Genomic DNA, 21722 nt, shown 5'->3' on the forward strand with positions numbered 1-21722 from the left:
AGTCCTAATCTCATTGCCATAGCCATGTGTATACTGTATATACAAAGTAACATGGAAAATGTAGTGACTATTGTTTTAATATAATGTGTGTGTGTGTGTGTGTGTGTGTGTGTGTGTGTGTGTGTGTGTGTGTGTGTGTGTGTGTGTGTGTGTGTGTGTGTGTGTGTGTGTGTGCGTGAAAGCGAGGTCTGCGATAGGAGCCTCTCCATCTTTGAAATGAATTAGTGTGTGGTGCCTTATTGAGTGAGGTGCAGTGTTTAAGTGAAACTGATGAGAGATGTGTGAGCAGCGAGGACTGGGCTATAAGTATGTGGCTGGGGTCACAGGCTAATCCCTATTGATTTACTCCACCGTCTGCATATAGCCACACAGGAAGACAAGGAAGGAGAGGCCTGCTATCACACAGCACAAATGCAGGATAAAAATCACTTCTCACACACTCTCGGTTACATGATGCTAAGTAGGGTAAGGACAAGAAAATTAAGTATCATTTAATCTAAATAGGTAGTTAAACACCCTCTACTTAGAACGATTGCAGACCATGACCTCCTGAAGATCAACGAGAGATATGATCATTGGATTCATTTACATGCAATCATACGATCAGGGGCATTTGTCCTCATTTGAAACGAAATAGAAAGAGGTGCATGTTTTTCAGTAAAACGTGTAAACATGGGGCTATATCCGTCAGTGTTGTGACAGATTTGAATGCTACCATCAAACTGTGAAATCACAGCGCCCCGTGACACCCCAACACATCAGACCACAGTGTGTTTGATGAGAAACCCAAACAATACCTGGACCCATGTATTTATAAACAAGCTCTTCACAATCTCACCCCAGAGGATGAAAAGGTGAAATATTACATTAATATGAACAACTATTAATAATAAGCCCCCCCACCCTTACCCCATCACTCCTTTCTCCATCTCTATCTCCCCTTCTCTCTCTCTCTCGCTCCCTCTGACTCTAATCCTATCATGCGGGCAATAAGTGTATGCACCATGAGCACATTTAATTTCTGCGGTTGGTTTTCAGCGAGCCCAGAGGTGAGCCTTAATAAGGATCAATGGCACTTTATCTGGGACAGCACCCACTTCACAGCATGCAAATTACACAGCAACCCTTAAAAAAAGAAATGGATTTAATTAAAAAATGTAGAACCACGGGCTCTGGAAATTCAATTAAAGGATTTATGCAAAGGTTGGCTAGCTTTTTGTGTTGCAGTTCCTGCTTATATAATGAGCTTTTCATATTAAAAATCAATAGGTAATCTGGGCTAGGGGATCGGCTGCTTATGTACATTTTTGAAATCAATTTGAAAAATAGTCCATCAGCTCCATGTCACAACAAAGAGGGAAGGGAGTGGTGCGTGTGTTTGTGTGTGTCGAGTGTGTGTGTGTGTGTGTGTGTGTGTGTGTGTGTGTGTGTGTGTGTGTGTGTTACATTTTTCTCCTCTCTGAGGGTCACAGGAGAAAAGCTCTGAAGCTCTAAAGGTAAGAGAGATGGAGGATGAAGGAGGCAATGTGGAAGAGTAGAGGGTAAGTGAGTAAGGATGTCTCTCTGGCCAGGTCAGTTTCTGGCTCTTTGGCCTGTTCTGATCCCTTCTATTAGAGAGAGAGTCCCTTGGCAATGAGGGTCTAGCTGGCTCTGACCTGTGGCTCTGGGGTAATTTAGCCCAGCCTCAGCTCAGGCTCAGCCCAGACTCAGGCTGGGGAGATGTCCTAATGGCCTCCCTGAGGTGTCTGGAGCTGGAGGAGCAGGGAGGATGTGGTTGAGGCTTTAAGTAATGTTTCTTCACAAACAAAACTATTATAGTCTGTCACAGAAATACATCTTATAAAGAGGTAAAAACTAATGTGCACAAATGCACAAAAAAACAACATTATCAACTATCACTACGTAGCATTGAGCAGCTATACAAAATTAAAGTAGTAGAAGTTTGATTGTTTAAAAATGACTTTCTTTTTAAACTTCTTCTGCTTTCAACACGGATATTGTTCATACCTCCTTCACACTCATGTTGTATAACTGTACTCAGGCAGGAGGGGTGAATGACTGACTGCATACAGTAGCAGACTGTCAGCATTTGATTGGTTCTTTATTGATCCAGACACGCTCTCCATCACATCAACTCATCCACAATAAACCATTTACACAGTTTCCCTGTGCAATGGACCACATAACCAGGCCTCAGGCCATCTCTGTTCACCCACTGTGTGTATGTGTGTGTGTGCGTGTGTGTGTGTGCGCGTGTGTGTGTGTGTGTGTGTGTGTGTGTGTGTGTCTGAGCATGTGTGTGTGTGTTTTCTTTAATGAAATGGTATCTCCGTGGACAATAATCCCAGTAACAGGATTGGGCAGGAACACACATGTCAATACAGCCAAATGGGATTGTATGCTTTTATCCATCCCCACACCAACACGTCTTTCTCTCCCTATGTGTCTCTCTCTCCCCCTCTGTCTCTCTCTCCCCTTCTATGTTTCTCTCTTCCCCTCCATGTCTCTCTCCCTTCCATACATAGTGCAGCAGCACAGCAGGGAATGTCTGGCTGGAATATCACGTTGGTTTGTATCTAGTTCCTCAAAAATTATCTAAAACATAGCCTCAAAAAGGAAATTGATGCATCATCAGAGAGATTCACTCTGAGTATGTGCACCTCATACCAATTGGCATAATGTGTAATATTCTGTCTACACCACTGAGGAGAAACCTACACAGTGTCTCCAGTCAGGCTGGAGCTGACCCCCCTCCTGTGTAGCTCCTAATCATCCAAGAGGACTCTATTACAAGGGCCTGGCAGCTCATCTAACCCCACAGAGGAGAGCGGAGGGGGCAGGGGGGGGGGGCTGGCAGGGAGATTGGGACCTCTGCTCCTCTTTCTTTCCACATGGTTGAGCACCACACACAACACCGGAACACACATACACACACACAGGTTGCCTGGGTGTGCAGCAGAGCCACTGCGTCTGTGTGCCACACCAGATAGCAGATAGAGCACCTGACCTTATGTCTGTCTGCAGGAGAGAAACTGATAAAGAACACTGATGTAAAAGTGGCTGCTGTGCTCACAAACAGTGCCTACCACCCAACCACTGTACGTCTGTTATATGGTAATTCTGACGTCGTCGTTGCAGGACCTGTCTCTGGGGTTAACCCCCGAGGTGCAGGAGAGAGCTCCTGGTCACAGTAAGCAAGGCTCAGCAGAGGAGGCACTGGAGGTCCCACTTCTCCTGACTGAACAACCGTTTCTCTAATACAGTCCTGACTGCTGGTGCCTGGTCAAAAGTTCAGCCTGTGCATATGTAAAAAGGTGGCCTGGTGCCCGAGGCAGGATCCTGGGTAAAATAATCATGCTAAAACGCTAAGAAGCATGGGACTAGGCGAGAGCGCTGATGAAATCGTCCCCTGGGGGAACTGAGGTGTCTGATTGGACCAACGGAGCCTCTTAGGCCTGTGCCCACAACACCTCCCTCCCCTCTTTCTATCCATTATAGAGGATGATGACTGGAGCCACTGCCCACACTGATCTCCATTCAGCTCAGCACTGTCTGTGCCTATAGTTAAGGTATAGATTAGATGGGTATAGGCTGAGCACAGCTGCTCAGAGCCTGAGGGTACACTGTTCTTGAGGGAGCAATCAGTCAGTCAACAAAATGTCACAGGGTCAGCGTTACAAGACGGTGACAACTTCACAAAGGTTACAGCCCAACTAATAACTGCAACCGTCACTGAATTTCATTCTGTGCTATTAAAGTGTGCGAGTTTTGATTCAAAGTGTACTGTCTAAGTTTTACAGCATATACTGTACATACATAGTTAAAGGCCCGAAATCCTATCCTGAAGTACTATCCTAGATCAAATAAATCAACCAAAATCTGTGTCAATCAAATTTTGAGCATTACACAGAACTGTGATAACCACTGTTTTTTTTTTTTTTTTTGCTTAGTCTCGCTCACGCACGCACACACACACACACACACACACACACACACACACACACACACACACACACACACACACACACACACACACACACACACACACACACACACACACACACACACACACACACACACACATATCCGAGCACATACACATACAGTACACACCACTGCAGGCCAGATCATTCGACGCTGATAATCACAGCAAAGGACACAGGGAAAACTCCCACTCTAAACACGCTGAATTAAAGAAACAGGAGTTACAGGCCTGGTCGCACAATCTCTGATAAGTAGATCAAGGCGCGGGGAGGGGAACATGATGTTAGTGAGAGATAGTTTGGCTGATTAAAATGTCATGGCTCTTTATAGATGCCTTTCTCAACTCAGCAAAATGGAATCAGCTCTGTACATCAATAGCAGAGTGGGCTGTGCTCCCTGCTAATAGAGAAGTTTCTTTTCCTTAAGTAGAATCCACAACACAAAGGATGCAAAATTGAGGAAGTCAAAATATGTTTTTGGTAATTTGCAAGCAAAATGCAGTAGCAAAAAAGATAAAAGTGAAGGGTAAAAGTGAAGCGCTGACAAAATAAGAGAGCATGAAGCACAATGAATGAGGGAGGAAAGCATGATGGTATGACCAACTGCAGAGCTTATGGCCTGACATGACCTTTCCTCGCCTTTACTTAACAATAAAAATTAAAGATTTAGCACCACGTGTAGCTCCAGGTGTTGTGAATTCATGTGTGTGTGTGTGTGTGTGTGTGTGTGTGTGTGTGTGTGTGTGTGTGTGTGTGTGTGTGTGTGTGTGTGTGTTTCTCCTCGTGTAGGGCAACTGTATATCACTCCACCTGTGCTCCTATAAATCAAACCTGTGTTTTAAATGAGAGGCTGGTTATTTGTGCAAGAACACACACAAGGGCTCTGTGATTGTTTTTTGGAGTCGACATTCTGCTTATGTTTGCATCCCAGAACAATCTCCATGGATCCCGCAAGCGTACGCAAGCAATTAAAGCGATACCATCTTCATATCCCTGCAACCAATAACTGAAATAATATCACTGTTTTATTAAGCTCTTAATGTGGGGGCAGAAGGAGTGAGGAGTGGGATTTTAAAGAGGATACACTTTCAGGGGCCTTATCAACCCGAGATTTAAATAAGAGCAAATGCTCAGCTTAAGGGTGTGCCTCTGTATCTGTGTGTGTCTGTGTGTGTGGCCTTTATCAGACATGAGTTTTAGCTAATCGCTGTGTCAGCACACCAGAATTTAATTACTAGCTCTACCTTTGTCCTTTAATATTTACTAACATCTACACTACGTTTAATTAACCACGTGTAGAAAAGCCATAGCACCGTTCTGGAGGAGAAACCGCTCTGCTAATTGCATCTGTGCGCTCATATCCAAAACATCAACACACTCTTCTCTTAGACACACAAAGAACACAAAAGTGTTCAAAAGTCTTCCACTCTAGGGTACACTTCTATCTAAATTTTAGTCCAGCTAAAATTGACACAGACCAGGTTTGAAATTGAAAGACAGGAAATGATGAAAAGAGCTAAGACAAATGTTACAGAACGTAAAGAGGGAGGGGTGAAAAAAAAGTGTTTTGTGACAGAAATAGTCAAATTGAGGAAATGGTTAGCTTGGCATTTTGCGAAAGGTGCTGAGGAGCAGTTCCTCTCATCTCTCATCCTATGTCAGAAGGAGGAGAGACAAATGACGGCCTGAGGCCTTGTGTCTGTCAAACATGATGGATCAGAATAACGCTTCACTAAAACTCCAACACGCTGCCTTTCAACACATCACATTTTCCCTTCAGTGCAAACACTAAATTGATAAAGTATGAAGAGTAGCTAATGGAAAGATGTAATAGTCAAACTAAAGCATATATTAGGAGGCCATGGAGCCTAAAGGGTAGAGAGCTGCTATCAATTGAAAAGTCTTACAGAGCAGAGGACACAGTATAGACTAAGATAAATCATGGTGTTGGATTTTATCGTTCATATCCAAGGTGTGTGAGGACGTTAACCTCAGGCACCCTACATCACCCTATAAGCACACACGTGTGCTATGAACACTTCCATGCTGTCATTTATTGTACACCCACAGCAGATGCACACTCACAATAGTTGCCACTGAGATGTACTACAGAGGTTATTGCCTTGAGAGGAAACCTTCGCAGTATTAGTAATATATTATGATATAATTGGACGCCATTGTCAGCAGTATTGTACTGTAGATATAGGTACTGTACAATGCAAACATTCTTTAACAAAACTGTTGTATCAAATGAAAAAATGCTTCATCAACTTCAACTGCACATCCGCATTTGGGTAAACATTCTGTGATCATTGAGGTACAACTGGCCTGTGCCAGTGTGTAACTGGCACAGAAGTCCAAAAACAAAACATCCCTCAGGTTCAGAATAGGCCGGCTGTTCCTCCCAATCACCTCTCCCCTGAGGTCCCTCCATGATTGCCCAGGTGAGCATTAAAGTGAACCCCCAACACCCTTATAGAGACCCCATGCCCTGCCTGTGACCACAAGCAGAGACTACGAGAAAGCTGGATACTCTAAAGTATTGTTCAGTGGATAGGCATAATAAACACAGGCCACACTCTCAATTCAGAGGAAACTGTCAAACCAATGCTGCTCAGCTTTGTGAGGGGGTGGTACGGTTCATGAAAAAACATCCGAACCGCTCAGTTCGCATGTCTCGGTTCGGCGCGTGTGTGCATCGCACGGTTCGTCAGTCCACTGTTAATGTGCACTAACCACTTACTGCCGTAGTGCCCACTTTCGACACCTATGTTAAAACACTTACTGGAAACGACGAGGGGGGTGAGCGTGACGAGCGCAACACATGGCAGCTGATTGGACGAACGCGTCAAGTGGTTCTTGCTGCTCCAGAATTTCAAAACAGACTCTAATGGCGTCTCGTTCTGAATACGATCTCGTATTTTACGAAAATAGTTCACCGAAACGTGTTTCTGAAAACATTTTAAGCGAGAAATAGGCCATACAGTTGCTGAATCTGTCTGTTTTTTTGATTGACAAAGGTCAGTTTAAAAGATATTCGTCAGATTTTGAGAGGCGCCGAGCCGACCGCTCCTCAGGTGGAGTGTGGAGTGCTGCAGGTCACGTCACATGCAGAAATGTAAATGTGGGAGAGATAAGGAAGGCTGCCTGGAGTTGGAGGATGCGCCAGCATCGTATATAGTCTGGTGTGTGGGAACATTTTGGATTTCATGTTACCTATGATGACAGCGGAAATAAAACAATAGATAGAACTGCCACTGTATGCATGTATTGTGTAACATGCATTAAATATGCTAATTTTAGCTATATATCATATGCTGAAGTATATTTCTGGAGTGTTAAAGATTAAAAGAAAAAATAACAAGAACCGTACAGAACCGAAAACTGTGACCCTAAAACCGTGATATGAACCGAACCGTGGATTTTGTGAACCGTACCACCCCGAGTGAGTACGTCTCCCTGGGTAACTCCTTAACAGGAGAAGGTACATCCTGTATGCAGTGGTTTGGTTCCAGTCAGAGCCACCGCTGTGTGTAGAGGTGAGCCCAACTACACATACTTGATACAGCTGTATCTCCCGCACCACCTTCGGCTCCTTCCCCACCAGAGAATGGCATTCCGTGTCCCAAGCCTCTTGCATGGGCCAGTATGCCAAAGGAAGACCCTACCAGGGGCTGTTAACCCAATAACACTCCCAGGGTCACAGGGGCACGCTAACTCCCACCCGCATCACATTGAAGTGTCAATTCTCTGAGGGGCATGTAGTTTTATCGTTAAAAATTAAACAGATACAAAACACAGATCCCTCCTGCACAGCACCTGGCCTCCTTTCTTTGTATCTCTCTAAAACAGTCTGTGAGGACATAACGTCTTTACTCTATCTCTGCTCTCAGAAAGGTCTTTGAAAAATAAAGTTGAGTCAGCCTGCTAATATGACTCAGAACTTAAGATAATGCATCTGAAAATATCTGGTAATAGATTCTTCTGATGGGAATGGGCTAGATGGTAAAAACATATTTGACAGAGAGCTTATTATCTCAGTCCTCCGGAGTACATGCCTGCATAGGAGTAGAGACTTGAGTTTGTTCAGTGCATTTACTGTAACCTAATAGTTGCGGTACACAGGATCTGGAATATCGCCTACCCTTGTGAGAGGATAGGGGAACTGCCTCTCTGAGTTAAATAAACAGTGACAGGAGGAAGAGGAAAACAAACCACAGACTATCTCTCTATCTGTGAAACCCAGACTCTCTCCCTAAGCCCTCAGCACTCAGCAGATCAGCCCCTCTCCATCCTTTTCCTCTCCTTTCTCCCAGGAACGTGCCAAGACAAATATAGGCTCAGTTAGGGACACATCAGAGTCAGAACAAGAAGATAGTAACAAAGTGTGGTGGATTCACTGACTTTCTTTCCATGTAGAAAAGTACAACAAGATACAGAGCAACTCTGGTGAAATGAACAGTTACGAAAAGTTAACCAATCCATTATGGTGGTTACTAAACGCTTTTGGTAATTAAAAGTGTTTTTGGTGGCCATCGGTCAGGTCGTGCTACAGTTTGTGCAGTCACAAGGTTATGCATGCTTCAGACTGATTTTTTCCCCTTACCATAGACTTGGTGAAAGGTCTGGCCAGAGAGAAGAGAAAGGTCATCAGCCACCAGCTCCGGTGAATGGATGTGTACATCATGTTCCCAGGATGCACCGCGTTGGAGGTGACACCGTGCGGCGAGAGGCGGCGGTGGAGCTCTTTGCTGAAGAGGATGTTGCAGAGTTTGGCTCGATTGTAAGCCAGCATTGACCAGTACTCCTTCTTTGTGGGAGACAGCAGGGCCATGTCCACCTTGGAACATGAGTCTAACAGGTCTGTGAACCTGAAACATAGTCCAGAATAAGAGAGTAGTTAGAGAGAGAGAGAGAGAGAGAGAGTGTGAGTGAGTGAGTGAGTGAGTGAGTGAGTGAGTGAGTGAGTGAGTGAGTGAGTGAGTGAGTGAGTGAGTGAGTGAGTGTGTGAGTGTGTGTGTGTGTGTGTGTGTGTGTGTGTGTGTGTGTGTGTGTGTGTGTGTGGGCTTTCTACTGGCAGATGTGTGGCGCTGGCTGCATACAAATCAAAGACATGACATGATGTTCTTTAATTGCCTGCGACAGAGCTGTTAAAGTCCAGATGTTTGACAAGGCCCCTTAAACATTACACTACTCGTGTTATTATGCAGTCACGCAATAACATCACAATACACGGGAACGAAAGCTACACTCCCTGTGTGTCGTGTGCGTTTGTGTATGTGTGGGAGGAAGAGACATAGGCTCCAAACCGCTGGAACACATCCTACATATTAATCCAGTCATTAGAAAACAACCAATCAAAATGTCACCTGGTTTCCTTGTTGTGATTTTACAAGCTCGCTGCCTCTTGTTTACTGTCGCCTTCCGCAACATCCTTGCTTGGCTAAATTACAACATCTGCAGGCTTTTCATTTCATGTGCTGCAACTTCATAACTACTTTAGCAAGTAGAGGTTGATAAATCAATTGATTGAGCAGCAAATGCAGTTCCCCGGTTACAACTGAATGTGGTTTTACAGTAATATTGCAATCAATGAATTACCCTGCAAGATGATTCACACAAACTTGAATAATAAAAAAAATACAGATTTTGGTGAACTAAAATATCCTGTCTGCACATAAAAGTACAGAGCCAGAACTGCAGCTTAGATCTCTCAAAGGTAATTTCATTAAGGATATTATCTCCCCTTGTTTGACCAGATCTGATGCAGTACTAGGGCAAAGTAAACCTGTATGGGGCAAATTCCACAGTAAGCCCCTGTGGTGGAAACTGATAAAGTGTCCAGCCATTACCCGTGTGTCCATCTCTCCCACCCCTGTCCCTTATAGGTCAATGCTTTACCAATGGACAAGGGGCTTAGGGAATACAATATGCTGCCAGGTCAGGGGTCACACACTGCTTGTGAGGGGAGGCTAAGTGAATAAATGGGAAATCAGCAGAAACTGAAAATAACACAAACAAAAAAGGGAGCGACTTCAATAGATGTAATATAGGTCTGGAATGAGGTGGACAGAATGGAAGATGTAATATGAGATATTGTCTATTTCCGCTCCTTCTTTCCTTCCCTCTAGTCTGTGTCGGTGTGTAACTGACTCTCTCTGGTCCAGCCTAAGCCCTCTTTGAAGGGGTTAAAGCCACTGCTGCTTGTAGAGGAGAGAAGGAAAGGTGAGTGTATGTGTTGGGGAGGCAGAGAAGGAGAGAGGGAGCTGTAGGGCAAAGAGTGAAGAAAATACCTGACCATTTTTGGCCTTGCGATACGTATAAATCGTACACTCCGTTCCAATAGCAGCCAGACAGTTTTCACACCACCAAAACTTACGTGACCTCACTGTTCTTACTGTGTAGGCAAGTCTTGCATCAATCATATTCTGTCAATACTCCCTTTATGACATGCTTTCTTTCAATAAGCTTTTACTACTCTTTCTTACTCATTACTTTTCCTAAAGCACGAAATAGCAGTGTGACCACGAGTGAATCTGAGTGTCAAACCATCCCTTCCGCTGCTCTTGTCCTCTCATGCATGACAGTCTGTATAACATAACTCATACGAGGGCTCCTGTAATAGTGCTGCTGTTTGATCTGCTAGAATAACTCTGCGTATGTTCTCCTTGTCTCAGGTCACTCTGCCGAGCTCCGATCAATCACTCTGCTTGGCCGTCTGACTGACTGAGGACTGGATCAATGTTGCGCACACACACACACACACACACACACACACTCACTCACTGACTCTGAAACACATGGCTCAGGGCTTGGGCTCACAGATCACTGCAAGACATCATGCCTGTCTACTGAATGACAGGAAAAACAGACGCCTATGGAGTGGAGTTACCAAAAAAGATAGACTTGAAAAACAATAGATGGCAGAAGGAGGGAGAGGAGAGAGAAAGGGGCTGAGTCAGGGGGTCAGACAGAAAGGAGCAGATACTTGAGCAAAGTTAATTTTAGCTGATAAGTCCATCCATCATGTTGATGATACGTTTAATTCATAGTGACAGCGTGTGGAGGGAAATGAGTTTTCAGTGAGTGAGGCTGTCATGTTTGACAATATGCATTAAGTCTGAGTTATCAGTTTGTAGTGAACTCCCCAATGTAGCGTAGTTAACTGCATGACTGGAGTTGAAGAGTTGTTGACTTAAATATGGCTTAACTGTAAATGTTGGGAAGACAGGGGAAACAGCAGTGTGGTGCTCACGTTGAACAACATTCCCAACCCTTCAGCGAGGGGGGGGGGGGGGGGGTGATTTCCATTATGGCAACCTGTTGTCACATCAGCTTTTTACAGTCACAGAAAGCAGTACTAATATGAAAGTATATTTTCTAGAAAACTGAAGATGCCGGAATTGTGTGGTACTGTGCTGATCTGTATAAAAATAAAAAATAAATCAATTAAAAAATAAATAAAACTGTGTTTACTGTGTTGATGGAAACGACTAGTTGACTGGAGGGTTAACTAGGTTAAATGATTTCCATCACTAAGAATTTCAAAATAAAAACAGTAATATTTGGGGTGGTGTGTAGTCACGTAAACTTAAGTCAATTGTATTTGTTAGCAATAATCACAAATTCCAGATCTGCCTTGAAAGCGGGGGAGCGAGCGACATTGTTCAACACACCCTCAAAGGACTGTTTAGCTCAGTTCATGTCTGTCTATGGTTTCCAGTGACAGCTTATCTCAAATTTAGGAAAATAAATTGTTGCAAGTGGTGAGGGTTTAAATCTTTGTATTAAACAGCCTAGCTGAGGCATTTTTTTCTTAACATATGTTGCAAATGCTGTATCATCCTCAGTTAAAATCATTATATTTCCAAACCCAAAGACATAAAAAAGGAACCCAAGATGATCTACTATGAGAAGGAAAAAACAAGATTTACTCAAAACTGAAAAATAGGGTAACTTTGTGTAACCCTGTGGAATTTTTTTTTTTACCTCTAGTAACATTATGGAGCAGTTTCTTTACGTGGAGCAGGTGTGTGTCTTGTACACGCGCACAAGGACGCACATGTGCATTTGGATGATACGTTACACAGTCCTACCAATGGTTTTCACACTATTCCACTGATCTACAACTCGCAGTAACACGCCAACATACGCAGCAATGGCCCATACATGGATGTAAAGAATGCAGGATTCAAAGTCACCCACATGCTCACCTGGGCAATGATGGAGAAAAATCTGATGTTTTATGAGGAATTAATGCATTCAACATGTTTGTTACATCTCAAGGATACAGAGAGTGAGTTTTATTGAGTAACACTGAACATAAACATTCATTTTATTTGTTTACAAGAAAACTCCACCGGGCACATTTAAGTTGCACACTAAATGTGCAGAAGCACAAAATTGCTTTGCAAATCTTTACAAAGAATTATAAAGGATGATAAGAATTCTACCTTAAATAATGCAAAGGGCATGCTTTTAATTTATTGAAATAGCCAAACTGAATTTTAAATCCTATAAGGCTCATTTCAATGGTCTTCTCCTGAGACCAAGTAGATGCAGGAATACGGTTTTACACGCCTTGTTTACTGTCTTTACCTGTGGGACTCAGAAGATACCACCACAACACGGGCGGGGGCCGAACGACGCAGCACATCCTGTAGGCACTGGACAAGCAGGAAGTGACCTAGATGGCAGATCTGGAAGGTGGACTCCAGGCCGTCCTCAGTCAATCTCCAGGGCTGAGTGCACACTGCTGCATTACACACCAGAATGTGAAGGGGCCTACATGGCGGGGGAGGAAGGCAGAAAATAAATGTTTGATTGTTTATTGATTATAAGTGAAAACAAAGAAGACACAGCTGCATAAAAAGAGGATTTTCATACCATATTAGGCTGAAGAAGAGGTAAGGAGAGACAGGGAGAAGAAATAAAAAAAAAAGAAGATGGAATAGTGAAAAGCGAAGGCAGAGAAAGGAAACGGGGTGTCTTATTCCACAGTGTGGTAGACTTTAGCGGTCTACAGAGACAGAGCATCAGTAATGCTGATATGATACAGAGGTTTCCAGTGCAACTCCCCATGGCTCGACAGGTACTGTAGATACTGAATACAGCTGGCTGCAATCCAAGAGCTACAACACATTGAAAAGCAATCTCAAACCGTTTCAACACACAAGGGTGGTGGAAGTAATGGGTGTTGATACAGGCTCTGTGTAACTACTCTGAGTAACCAAACCCACCAACACATCGACTCGGAAAGGCTGAGCAGAAGAGAGCAGATCAAAGACAATACACACACAAGTCGTGGTATAAAAAACAATTGACTTTATTCAGAGACCAATAAAAAAAACGTGCTTTTACACAGACATGCAAAGCATTTTCATTCTTGCAGACGGCGTGTGGGCGAGTGAGTAACACTCCCTGCTCGCGTGCCAGTGAGCGGAAATTGCTGGATTGGTCAGGGCAGCGAGAGATCCTTGTCGGTGACAGCGTCGCTCCAGCGAGCTCGAAACCACAGTAACACAGCCGAACAATCCAAACACACCCCACCAATTTCTAATTTCTTCCATTAGAATTAATTATGAGGCCGAAGGCAATTTGTGTACCCTGTGTTTAAGACTGCCTACTGGATTAATTAAAAACTGGATGCTGGAAAATTAATGTGTGAATTGTTATGCCTTGCTATAATGAGCCATCCCATGCTATTACATAGGAGTGTACTGTAGGATCACCTTCAGGCCTCCGAACACACAAGGTTCATTAGAGAGCGCAAACCTAGTCACAAGTCAACTTAAAGAATGCCGACCTCAGCACATTATCAACAGAGCACACACACTAGCAGTGAGATATTCAAATGTTCACCCAAAATACAAAAAGGTAAGGACTTCTAACTTAATGGCTTGGCTTGGTAGGGAAAAAAATAAATGTAAATAAATGACGTGGCCTGCACATGAACCTAATAAAAGAAGATGGAAGAGTAAAACACAACAGTTGCTGTGATGTCAAGTTCTGCTCTGAAACCAAATAAAACAAAACACGTTGGTAGTTTTTGGCCCAGTGTTCCCCTGTCTAATAGAGTGCGAAGTACAGTAACATTGTGCTATACAAGGCAAAACTCTTGGGTCTGTTACCAATGTACTGGCTCGAAGCTGCACAATAACACCACAGGTGTGAACTCTTGACCTAACATTTCAACCTTTCACTGTAGCTGTTGTTTTAAACTGATCATTATGTCAGTTACACCACTTAAGGTTTACATTTGGTGTGTGTCCTTTTTGTGACCTAATACTATAACATAAACTCAGTATGTCATTCAATTTATAATCACAAATTTGTGATCAAAAAGTCCAATAACCAACTTTTCTCTGGCCAGTAGAGCGATTTCCCCCACGCAGTTCAGATGGGCCTCTGGTGAGTCTGCTTGTAATGTAAAAGGCCTGTTAATTCAACTGCCCACCAGTTAGTCCCTCTCTCATAAGCGCAGGTCTAATGAATGTCTTTAATAGGCCTACTGCCGCGTACCACAGTCCCTCTTTCCACATTAAGACTTCACACAACACTGTGTGCACTGTGCAATCTCAGCGCTGGTCAAACGAGGGTGTTAACTACCAAACAGGGAGACATCAGTTTATATATTTACTTTAAATAACCCCCATGGGTATGACCCCTGACCTCTATGATAATGTGGGCCAGCAGGAAGAGATTGCCTGTGTGAGCTGGGCTCAGACTACTGGTCATTAACACTGCACTTTATTGGCAACAGAAAAACTGGCACTGGCAACAAACATATGGATATGTGTACACCACTCATCCTGATCCATATTTAAACTCACACACCAGAAGTGTATACCTGTAAAGTGTGCAAAGACACCCTCAAACATTCTGACGGTGTTACAGTCACCATAATGCAAAGGAATAGAAGAATGGTAGACTTATGTGATCCAGCGTGCATGTATTTATACAGACATTACACAAAATATGCTTAAAATTAGAACAGGATAATTGCAGTTAAAAAAAAAATTTAAAAAATCACAGGTGAAAACAAATTGCATGTGTTAATTACCGACCGTTCAGTGGAAATTGTATTAGGGGCATTCTGTCAACGCTGTCCTCCATCAATTACATCCCAATGAAATTGCACTGCATTCAACAATATCAATATCCAGGTAATTTCATTTCAAAGGACAGGCAATTAAAGCAGAATCGGGGTCAATGGAACACAAAGCAGCGTGAAAGCCACTGACTAAAGCACTTAAAAGCAAGGGAGTGAGAAACGAGAGAAGGAAAAGAAAAAGACTCTGATTACATTTCACCTGTCAATGACACGCTGCAGGAGCATTATTGTGCGTGTGTGTATGAGTGTGTTTGTCTCGGTGTTTACAAAACTGTGTGCGTATGCGTCTGCGCATAGAATTGTCTGAGTGTGTGTCCGTGCATGTATGCGTTGTGTGCGCACGCTCCTGTGTGTGTTATGCCTGAAGACATACGTGCAGTAATAGAGTGGTGGTAGACTCAGACAGCTGCCCAGTGCCATTCACAGCTCAGAGCTCCCAGCCTCCACTCTGCTCTGTTCGCCTTCTGATGAGAATTAATGTACTCTGACATCCCCTGGGACTCCCCCACTCCCCCCCAACAGCACAGCTAATGAAGAAATACAACCTTGCCAAAATACTGAGGTAGAGAGAGAGAGCGACACAGACAGAGAAAGACTGAGAGACAACATGAGAGAGGGAGAAAGAGGGAGAGGCTGATGCAGATAAACAAATTGCATAAAGGATATGCCAAAAAAACTAAACCAGGACAGAGGTTTTGGGAGCAGTGGGATTGAAGGGAGGTTAATATACTGCAGTTTGGATGGGAGGGATACATGTAAGAGATGGGAGGGAGCTATAGGACACAGAGTGAGGAAAGCCATCGTGAGGTTTGGCTGTGACCCAAGACACGTGTCCTGGATGGCCATACCCTGCCCCAGGGCTGCTACGGGCAATGACTGCCCTGCCTCTCCCGAAGGGGCTCCCCTGACACCAACACTCACGCACACACAAACACACACATACACACAGCCCCTTGCCTAGACACCTGCGGGTGGATGAGCAGTATTGATGACAGAATACATGACCCCAAAATAGCAACTGTGTGTCCAACCATGGGAAGCAAGACACATGCGGTAAAAGCTGACCACCACAAAATAAGTGTCATAAAGTCTGGTAGTCTGTTTCGACCAATGTCAAGCAAATAGACACAAATACACACACTTACTCCTGGGGCCTTGTCCATATGGCGTCCATCAGTGACAGTGTGGATGTCCTTTAAGTATGGTGTATGTGGGAAGTAATCGTCATGATGATTACAGTGATCAGTCTGAATGAGAGTCTTCATTGCTTTTTTATTTATTTGTTTATTTATCCCTGTTTCCTTTTCTCTCTCTGGAGCATGAAAAAGGCTGGACAGCTGAAATGGGACTGATGGCTCCTTAAAGTTAGCTTTAAATGACTGAGAGACAGTGTCAGGATTTGTTAGTTGAGCGTGCTGCCGTATACGTAAAGGCCAGCTCTGCCGCTGTTTCTTCACAATGGTGACTCCCCTCTCTTTTGATGGCCTTTTAGATCTGAAATAATGTCCAGTTCCTGTAAGCTTCAATTCAAAACAACTGCATAGGATATAGAGTATAGAGAGTATAAAGTAGGTTATTTTTAACGTAACAGGTACAATTTAAGAGGTTTTATGCCTACTCTCTTATCCTACCAAATCTTAGGTAAATAATCTAAAAGAGTGGCAGAAAACATAGCAGACAGAAAAATCCAGTTTAGAAAATTAATATTTTGGTTTATACTCACAGTTTTTTGGCCTTGTAAGACTCAGCAAACTCCCTGACACTGCGGAGAGAGGCCAGGTCGCACATCATGGCTTCTACTCTTGCTTTGTGCTGCAGAGACAGGAAACACAAATGTATAATTATAATAAAGTTTTGTTTTTGTTTTTTTGCCACTGTTACTGTGACACTGTCATCACCTTCAGCAAAAAAAGTTCAAGTCCAAGTTCAAATGATACAAAGGGTGTGCTTTCACCCTGTTTAAAAAAGCAAACAATCAGGTCTCCCCAATAAAAAATAAGGACCTAAGGATCTCCCCTGTGTGTGAATGGTAAACCTGTCTGTCTGTCACTCACTGATGCTCTTCTTGAGGTTCCGTCTTTTATTTACTAGTTTAATATTTTTTGGAAAGTTTTTCTTTATCTAAATCAAGGGTATAGTGATAAAGGATTGTAAAGCCCTTTAAAGCAAATTTGCCATTTGTTATTTTGGGATATATAAATAAAATAATTTGACTATTACTTTCAATCAGAAAAAAAAGCTGACACACAGTCACAGTCCTGTCTAAAGTCTCCTAAAGAACTCCATAGCTTTTGACTGCGTGTTCTCAGCGTGTGTGTGTGTGTGTGTGTGTGTGTGTGTGTGTGTGTGTGTGTGTGTGTGTGTGTGTGTGCATGCGTGTGTCATCTTCCACCATATGCTAGGAGACAGGGTGAGAATAGGAGAGGAGAAGAGAAAGATAAATGACTTAAAAAGTGAATGCATAGCTGCATTTACACACTGAGGAAGACGGGCTAAATATTCATCATCCTCTCCATCCCACTGTATAGCGTTCTGCTGCAGGGCAAAGGCCTCAGCAGAGACGCATGCAAGCCTTAAGAAGCATGTCTCTTTAATAACAGCGTATGACCATGTTTTTTTCTGTCTGTGATAAAGCATCAACTTAGACTCTCTCCCCCTTCTTGCCCTTCTCTACATCTTTATCAGTACAGGCCCCCTCACCGGACAACCTAGGTTCAATCTCCCTACAACAGATGAGATCATGTGAGACCGTGGTGTACAAGTCCATGCAGCGTGAACCGAGATGGAGCATGTTCCGTTCAGACAGAATGGTCCATTAGACTCATCCCTCATGCAGGAAAGGGAAAAGGAGCGAGATATCGCTCCCAGGACTCTCGGCTGGGCTCTGGGTTCAGTAGCACCAGGTATTCCTGATGCTACCTCTCCCCTTCGTCCTGCCCGCCATCCCTAGGGAACGCTGTCAGCTCATATTACACCCCGGAACAGCGTTCCACTCTCCATCCTCCACCATCACCACCACCGCTGCTGCTGCTCTCCTGTCAGGCTTTTCCCCTGATCCGATCTCCAGTCTGTGGGCGTCATATGGGAATGCCTTTCCTCTGCGTGTCTGTCTCTGCCGAGCTAAGTGTACATGACACTCACAGCAAGGACGCTCCATGGAGCAATGAGCACAAAGAAAACAAGAAAGTGTTAGGAGCGCCTTCAGATGGAAATGTGATTCTTCAGGCATTTTACAGACACCTTAACTGCCCCAGGGCATATTTATACATGCATACACAGGCACACGCACACCCACACACACACACAACAAATTCAGTGTTGTGACTCAAGGGTAAAACCACGCTATCACACCATTATCTATGCCTGAATTATTCTCTTGATGCTACTCTATACCATTATATTGATGCTATTACAAAGCATTAAAGGGCTGATTATGGCTATTATAGACATAATTATAGGGTACCTGCTTATATGATCTGCACACAGCAGTAATCACAGGTGAGAGGAGACAAATGTCTAATTTAATGACTTGTATGTGCACTCCTGGCCACTTTTACACATTATATATACACAGCAATGCATGTAAAGTGAAAAGGGGTTAGCTGTGAAAGAAATATTTGGTCACCAAGTGTTCAAACAAGTGTAAGAGGAAGATGTGCGATATAATGAGAAAACTTATATAAATGTGTGGGGAAAGCCTTCAGTTGTTAGGGTTAGGAAGAAAAATGAGAGATTACTTCTAAACAAGGTCAGAGCAGGCAGCAGTGTGGTAATTAACAGGTCAGTATAAGGCCTCCTCAACAGGGTAGCCCTCCATGAGTGTATGACCAGCAGAGAAGATGAGAGCAGGTGTCAGCTTGACGAACACATATCCCCTTCTCTAGAGACAGGGGGGGAAAGGGAAGGAGAGATGGAGTAATGGGAGACCAGAGGGAGGATAGAGGGGGGTTGAAGGGGGGCCACTGGAGCAAATCCAGCAGGGAGAAGGTGAGCAGCCTGCCTGCCCGTCTACCCTCCCCCTGCAGATTGAAGTCTTGCGAAGAAAATAAAGTTTATTGCCTGGAAAGAGGGGGGAAAAAGCATGTAAAAAGCATTAAAGCGATGGAGGTGAACAATTAGACAGATGGCCAGGTTTTGGAAGGAGAAGAGGAAAAAAAGGGTAGAAAAAGAGAGGAAGAACGCGCGGACGCAATCGTTCAGGGTTTTTATGAGGACCCTGACAACTCCTGGTCTCTTCAAGGGCGAAGGAAAAGTGAGAGGCAGCGAAGCCTCTCTGGTTAACTCTGGAGTAATCGCTGAGTGTGCAACACCACAGAGCTCGGCTCGGGGTGACAGAGCTTACCGCCCCCAGCTACACCCAACCTATCGCTCCATCTAAATGCAAAAGGCTAATTATGAATGAAACACGCGTGTAAATAAGTTTTACGGCGTGAACACTGGAAACTGCTGCGACTGTGTGTCAATATTCATGCCGCGAAGAGCCGTGTGTTCGGGACAGAAAGCAGCAAGGTACCCATGATGATAACATGGGCATCAGATCCCTCAGCCCTCCACTCCTGCCGCCACCTCTCACCTTCCAACCCAACCTCCAGCCGTCAACCCAAGAGAACAGCTATCTGTAACATGAAGGAAGGAAGGAGGGAACTAAAAGCAAGGATGAAGAGAAAAAGTGCTGTGTGAGTGGCGGAAGTTGGCCTCTGCAGAGGTTCTCCTCGTCTCTCCTGGTGTTTTCCACGTGTGTTAGGGAATGACATGTGGTCACTGCTGTGGGGACAGAGTGGAGGGATGGAGGGGGAAGAGCCCTAATACAATTATAACTGGGGCCATCCAATCCAATAAAATGAAGAGGTATTAGAGCAGGGGAGCCCCATCCTGTTCAATAAGACACTGGACCACTCTACTAACTCTTAAAACACACACATGTAGGTATACTCACACGCACACACACAGGTACACACACTTCGCTGACCCCTTTAATAGCATAGCAGCCACCCCTAATGGACGCAAGCAAGTGGAACCGCCAAATAATACACTGTCTTAATGCACTAGGCTCAATCTCATCCCCCTCTCCTCTTATCCTTCTCAGCGTTCCCTCTCACACTTTAACCCCTGTTTCCATCTTCACTCAACTGCTGCCCCCTCCCCACCTCAGCTCCCCTTATAGAGCACCAATGCAGGGACAACACTTAAGAAATCAAAAGTACCCCCATATATACAAAACACTTACCCTGCAGCCCCCGGTTAACACCTCAGGCATGGAGAAGGATGGTAAAAGAGTTAGTAGGGGAAGACAGAAAAGTGTGCTGATTCTATAGGTTGACTGGGTTTCTATTGCTCCCTCTGAATTCCTAATATCAATATAAAGCGACAGCAATATTACATGACTGTATTTTTACCAGCAGGTGCGGAGGTAAGGTGCTGTAATGGCGTGAAGTGAATGAGCAGGGAAGACACCATGTGAAAAGGGCACCTTATAAAAGCAATTAGAGAAATGACTTTGAGCCCCTCTTCTTGCTCTGTAGATTAGAACAGGCCTCGGAGGGAGGAACACTCAGATCTCTATGACCTTGTCCGCAACACGCCACACTAAATTGGTCATCAGCTTTTAAGACTGCATTTTATCATAGAAATATATTTTTAGCAAAAAGAAAAAGAGAAAAGGAGGGAGGGGGGAAACTGTGGAACGTGCTGGTCGTATATCATCCTGTCACAATTATGACGTTTGTTCATAAATACCAACCCATCTGCTCTCCACCTGGCTAAGTCACATGCGCTTGTGCTTATGCACGCGCCGTACACCAACAAAGAAATATGGACACGCATATGGACACACACCACGTGCGGTGAACGCACATGCACACAGCAAATAAAGAAACAGACACATCTGGCCGGGTGCCCTACCGCGGGTCTGAGAATTGACCTCCACACACAGACAAAGAGAATGAATACACACTCAGGAAACATGCATTCAAGCACAAATGAATGCGCACGCTCGAAACATTACAAACACAAACGCACACAAACAAACAAATGCACACGCACATCCACTTACTCACTGGCATGCACACACACTGCAATTAATAGGGAGGCAGGTCTCTGGTGAGGAAGAGAAAGTGCCTGTTCAGCACATACAGTACAGGCAGAATATGCAATTTCCTCCAGTTAAGTCTGTATTAAATTGATTTCTTCTTTCTCTGACACAGACTGGGTTTTCCCCCCCTAATGAAAGCTGGATAATCTACAGGTTTTCCCTTTCCTGAAATCAAGTTACAAATCAAGCAATTGCAGGGGCAGATATGGAAAAGGTGAAGGAAGGACATGGGATGATTTTCCAGATGAGAAACATGGAGAATGAGGCACATACGTGCTGATACTCTTAACACAGACATCAGAGGCACCACACACACACACACACACACACACACACACACACGCACACACACACGCACACACACACACACACACACACACACACACACACACACACACACACACACACACACACAGGAGTAAAGGCCAGGCCACGGTTAAGTACTTGATGACATTTCCGTTCAGTGACGTACTAAGGCTACAGCGGGCCATGTTAGTAAACACAGCATTAATGGCTGTAATTAATGAAACACATT

General features: G+C 44.1%; 1 protein-coding gene across 3 annotated transcripts in view; it reads right to left on the reverse strand.

The window, feature by feature from the left end:
• The window catches only part of wwox (WW domain containing oxidoreductase), a 135649-nt gene that overhangs the window by 80181 nt on the left and 33746 nt on the right, over positions 1–21722 (reverse strand). For all 3 annotated transcript variants that reach the window (XM_031293353.2, XM_036002772.1, XM_036002773.1), the window contains exons 6-8: positions 16820–16908; positions 12582–12767; positions 8590–8854 (exon numbers count right to left, since the gene is read on the reverse strand). In XM_031293353.2, coding sequence (XP_031149213.1) covers positions 8590–8854; positions 12582–12767; positions 16820–16908 — 540 coding nt within the window. The remainder of the gene's footprint in view (positions 1–8589; positions 8855–12581; positions 12768–16819; positions 16909–21722) is intronic.

The sequence above is a fragment of the Sander lucioperca genome, chromosome 7, assembly GCF_008315115.2.
Source record: "Sander lucioperca isolate FBNREF2018 chromosome 7, SLUC_FBN_1.2, whole genome shotgun sequence".
NCBI lineage: Eukaryota > Metazoa > Chordata > Actinopteri > Perciformes > Percidae > Sander > Sander lucioperca.